The 5,648-nt window shown below is 47.0% G+C and overlaps 1 protein-coding gene across 1 annotated transcript in view; it reads right to left on the reverse strand.

Annotated features, from left to right (window-relative positions):
• Positions 1-1,152: 1,152 nt before the first annotated feature.
• The window catches only part of LOC307235229 (uncharacterized protein), a 10,432-nt gene continuing 5,936 nt past the window's right edge, over positions 1,153-5,648 (reverse strand). The window contains exons 3-4 of the mRNA XM_080007258.1: positions 2,059-2,216; positions 1,153-1,939 (exon numbers count right to left, since the gene is read on the reverse strand). Of these exons, the coding sequence (XP_079863384.1) occupies positions 1,868-1,939; positions 2,059-2,216 (230 nt within the window). The 3' untranslated portion in view covers positions 1,153-1,867. The remainder of the gene's footprint in view (positions 1,940-2,058; positions 2,217-5,648) is intronic.

Consider the following 5,648-nt stretch of genomic DNA (forward strand, 5'->3'; position numbering starts at 1 on the left):
AACACAGCAAGTACTCTGTCTACATGCAACGCAACAAGTACTCTGTCCTACGTGCAACGCAGCAAGTACTCTGTCCTACGTGCAACGCAGCAGGTACTCTGTCCTACGTGCAACGCAGCAAGTACTCTGTCCTACGTGCAACGCAGCAGGTACTCTGTCCTACGTGCAACGCAACAAGTACTCTGTCCTACGTGCAACGCAGCAAGTACTCTGTCCTACGTGCAACGCAACAAGTACTCTGTCCTACGTGCAACGCAGCAAGTACTCTGTCCTACGTGCAACGCAGCAAGTACTCTGTCCTACGTGCAACGCAACAAGTACTCTGTCCTACATGCAACACAGCAAGTACTCTGTCCTACATGCAACGCAGCAAGTACTCTGTCCTACATGCAACACAGCAAGTACTCTGTCTACATGCAACGCAACAAGTACTCTGTCCTACATTCAACGCAGCAGGTACTCTGTAGTATGTGCAGCAGCTGACAGCACAGGGTAAATAATACAAAAAAAATTCACATGCATAATTACACAGAGTTGGAAAGGAAAAATAGTTATTTTTATTTAAAATACGACAAAAGCGACACAGATCATTCAAAACGTTCAACTGATGAAAAACAACAACACTGACAGCCCAAGTAGCCTAAAACTTAAAAACAAAGTGTTTGAGGAAACAAGTGGATTAGTGAGTGAAATAGAGACAGTAAAAACGGATGCTTCCGCTCCGGCCTCACGTTATCTTTCCTTTTCAATGTGAAGGGCGCGGCGGCGGGCGGAGACCAAACACAGGAAGTGATGCTGCGTTCACGGGAACTGGGAAAGCTGTCATTCGTGTGGGAAACGATGCTGCGTTCGGGGGAACTCAGGATATTATAATTGGTATCAGAAGCGGTGCTGCATTCACCGGAACTCTGAAAACTGTAATTGGTGTTGGAAGCGATGCTGCGTTTGAGGGAACTCGGAAAACTGTCATTGTATGTTGGTAGTCCCCCCCCCCCCCCCCCGTCGGCTACCACCGCAAGGATTTCAGACCAGTTTTTTTTGCCGGCGCAGACGTGAAATATGTCTTCAATTTCCATTAAATTTTGGTCTTAAAAACGTCTTGAAAGGTCTTCAGTCTAACTTTTTGAAACCTGCAGAAACCCTGACATCCGGGAAGGGTGGATATTTTTCTTTATTAAAGAATAAGACAAAACCGACACAGATCATTTCAAACGTTCCAGTGATGTAAAATAAAAAGTTGACTTCCGCAGCAGTTTAAAACTCTGAGAAACAACACTCCGGAATTCAAGCTCCATTCACGGCCACGACGTCCTCCTCTTCGTCCCCCCCGCTCCCCGTCCTCCCCCGTCCGGGCGAGACAGGGGTTGCCGTGGTAACCGCGTGTTTGCACTCCTCCCCGTCTCCGCCCCCCGGGTGGGCTCCGTCGGCGTTCGCTCGGGAGGCGCACGTGACGGTAGTGGTGCGGTCCGGACACTTCCCCCCGGCTTGCATCGCGCGAGACACTGTCGTGTTACCACGGCGACCGTTTCTGAGCGTCTACACGTCGTCCTCCTGCTGCGCAGGGTCAGAGGTCATGTCCTGGTGTGGAGCGGGTGGGGGTGGGCAGGGGTCGGTGTGGGATCAGATGTAAGAGATAGGACACAAAGAGTATGTTGAACAGTCCTAACATGGTCTCTATGGGAGCCATGGCGTGAGCACAGGGTGCCCCCTGCTGGCCTTGGAGGCAGGGCAGCCATGTTATGGGCATGCCAGCTGTCTCACCTCCGAGTGTGCGTGTGTGTGTGTGTGTGTGTGTGTGTGTGTGTGTGTGTGTGTGTGTGTGTGTGTGTGTGTGTGTGTGTGTGTGTGTGCACGCGTGCTGTCTCTCTCATAGTGTGTGTTCCAGCTGCTGTAGACTCAGACCCAGCGACAGTAAAATTCCCACAATCCACCTGGAGACCTGGAGACGGAGAGTAAGACAGGTGAGTGGAAGATAGGGAGCAGACATACTGTATGTGTGTGTGTGTGTGTATGTATGTGTGTGTGTGTTTAGGTGTGTGTGTGTGTGTGTGTTCACACCGGGCCTCTGGCAGCGTGTGGTGCTGAGCTGAACACCTCCACCCGACCTCGCTCTGTGGGGCTGATGGAGCTCGTCAGGGCGGAGTCGTCCTGATCCTCGAAGCCCCCGTCGCCTGTGTAGTTCAGGAACCTGTCCAGGTCCTCACTGCTGGCGTTACCTAGACAGACAGACGGATGGACAAACAGACAGGCAGGAAGGAAGGCAGACAGACAGACAGACAGGCAGACAGGCAGACAAAGCTTTTATAGAGGCGGGAACGACAGTCTCTCCTCATCATATCAATCAATGTGTGAAGAAGCTGGTGAAGCAGAGAACTGGTCCCTGACGTCCTTATTCCTCTTCTTACTATAAATAACCCGCTAACAAACCCGGTAACTAACCTGTTCACAAACTCGGTAACAAACACGGTAACTAAGTTGGGAACAAACCCGGTTACAAACTTGGTAACTATCCTATTTACAAACCCGGTAACAAAAACCGGGAACAAACCCGGTAACAAACTTGGTAAAAAACCCGGTAACAAACTCGGTAACTAACCCGGTAACAAACACGGTAACGATTCCGGTAACAAACCCGGTAACTAACCCGCTACCAAATACGGTAACAAACACGGTAACAAACTTGGGAACAAACTTGGTAACAAACCCGGTAACAAACTTGGGAACAAACTTGGTATCAAACTCGGTTACAAACCCTGGAACAAACTTGGTAACAAAACTGGTAACAAACCCGGTAACAAACCCGGTAACAATCCTGGTTACAAACCCGGTAACAAAAACTGGGATCAAACCCGGGAACAAACTTGGTAACAAACCCGGAAACTTACCTGGTAACTCACTTGGTAACAATCCCGGTGACAAAACCGGTTACAAACCCGGTAACAAACCTGGTAACAAACTCGGTAACAAACCCAGTTACAAACCTGCTAACAAACTCGGTAACAAACCCGGTAACAAACCTGGTAACAAACTGGGTATCAAACTGGGTAACAAACCCGGTAACAAACTCGGTAACAAACCCAGTAACAAACCCGGTAACTAACTTGGTAACAAACCCGGTTACAAACCTGGTAACAAACTCGGTAACAAACCCAGTAACTAAGTTGGTAACAAACCCGGTTACAAACCTGATAGCAAACTCTGTAACAAACACGGTAACAAACCCGATTACAAACTTGGTAACAAACCTGGTTACAAACCCAGTAACAAAAACCAGGAACAAACCCGGTAACAAACTTGGTCACAAACCCGGTAACAAACTCGGTAACTAACCCGGCAACAAACACGGTAACAATTCCGGTAACAAACCCGGTAACAAACCCGGTAACAAACATGGTAACTATTCCGGTAACAAACCCGGTAACTAACCCGCTAACCAACACGGTAACAAACCCGGTAACTAAGTTGATAACAAACCCGGTTACAAACCCGGTAACAAACCTGGTAACGAACCTGGTAACGAACCCGGTAACGAACCCGGTAACAAACTCTGTAACAAACTCCGTAACAAACCCGGTAACAAACCCGGTAACAAACCCGGTAACAAACCTGGAAACAAACCCGGTAACAAACCCGGTAACAAACCCGGTAACAAGCCCGGTATCAAACTCGGTTACAAACCCTGGAACAAACTTGGTAACAAAACCGGTAACAAACCCGGTAACAAACCCGGTAACAATCCTGGTTACAAACCCGGTAACAAAAACTGGGAACAAACCCGGGAACAAACTTGGGAACAAAGTTGGTAAAAAACCTGGCAAATATGCCGGAAACAAACCCAGTATCAAACTTGGTTACAAACCCAGTAACAAATCCAGTAACAAACCCTGTAACAAACTTGGTAACAAACCCGGTGACAAACCTGGTGACAAACTTGGGAACAAACTTGGTAACAAACTTGGTAACAAACCTGGTAACAAGCCCAGTAACAAACCCGGTAACAAACCTGGTAACAAACCCGGTTACAAACCTGGTAACAAATTCGGTAACAAACCCGGTAACAAACCTGGTAACAAACTGGGTAACAAACTGGGTAACAAACTGGGTAACAAACCCGGTAACAAACCCGGTAACAAACTCGGTAACAAACCCAGTAACAAACCCGGTAACAAACTCGGTAACAAACCCGGTAACAAACCCGGTAACTAACTTTGTAACAAACCCGGTTACAAACCTGGTAACAAATTTGGTAACAAACCCAGTAACTAAGTTGGTAACAAACCCGGTTACAAACCTGATAGCAAACTCTGTAACAAACCCGGTAACAAACCCGGTAACAAACCCGGTAACAAACCCGGTAACAAACCTGGTAACAAACCTGGTAACAAACCCAGTAACAAACTTGGTAACAAACCCGATTACAAACTTGGTAACAAACCTGGTTACAAACCCTGTAACAAAACCGGTAACAAACCTGGTAACAAACTTGGTAACAAACCCGATTACAAACTTGGTAACAATCCTGGTTACAAACCCAGTAACAAAAACCAGGAACAAACCCGATAACAAACTTGGTCACAAACCCGGTAACAAACTCGGTAACAAACCCGGTAACAAACACGGTAACGATTCCGGTAACAAACCCGGTAACTAACCCGCTAACAAATACGGTAACAAACACGGTAACTATTCTGGTAACAAACCCGGTAACTAACCCGCTAACAAACACGGTAACAAACCCGGTAACTAAGTTGGTAACAAACCCGGTTACAAACCCGGTAACAAACCCGGTAACAAACACGGGAACAAACACGGTAACAAACTCTGTAACAAACCCGGTAACAAACCCGGTAACAAACCCGGTAACAAACTTGGTAACAAACCCGGTAACAAACCCGGTAACAAACCCGGTAACAAACCCAGTAACAAACCCGGTATCAAACTCGGTTACAAACCCTGGAACAAACTTGGTAACAAAACCGATAACAAACCCGGTAACAAACCCGTTAACAATCCTGGTTACAAACCCGGTAACAAAAACTGGTGACAAACCCGGGAACAAACTTGGTAACAAACTTGGGAACAAAGTTGGTAACAAACCTGGCAAATATGCCGGAAACAAACACAGTATCAAACTCGGTTACAAACCCTGGAACAAACTTGGTAACAAAACCGGTAACAAACCTGGTAACAATCCTGGTTACAAACCCGGTAACAAAAGCTGGGAACAAACCCGGGAACAAACTTGGTAACAAACCCGGAAACTAACCCGGTAACAATCCCGGTAACAAACCCGGTAACTAACTTGGTAACAATCCCGGTAACAAACCCGGAAACTAACCCGGTAACAAACCCAGAAACTAACCCGGTAACAATCCCGGTAACAAACCCGGTAACTAACTTGGTAACAATCCCGGTGACAAAACAGGTGACAAAACCGGTTACAAACCCAGTAACAAACTTGGTAACAAACCCGGTAACAATCCCGGTAACAAACCCGGTAACTAACTTGTTAACAATCCCGGTGACAAAACCGGTTACAAACCTGGTAACAAACTCAGTAACAAACCCAGTAACTAAGTTGGGAACAAACCCGGTTACAAACCCAGTAACCAAGTTGGGAACAAACCCGGTAACAAACCCGGTAACAA

Source organism: Zeus faber (assembly GCF_960531495.2).
Source record: "Zeus faber genome assembly, chromosome: 1".
Taxonomy (NCBI): domain Eukaryota; kingdom Metazoa; phylum Chordata; class Actinopteri; order Zeiformes; family Zeidae; genus Zeus; species Zeus faber.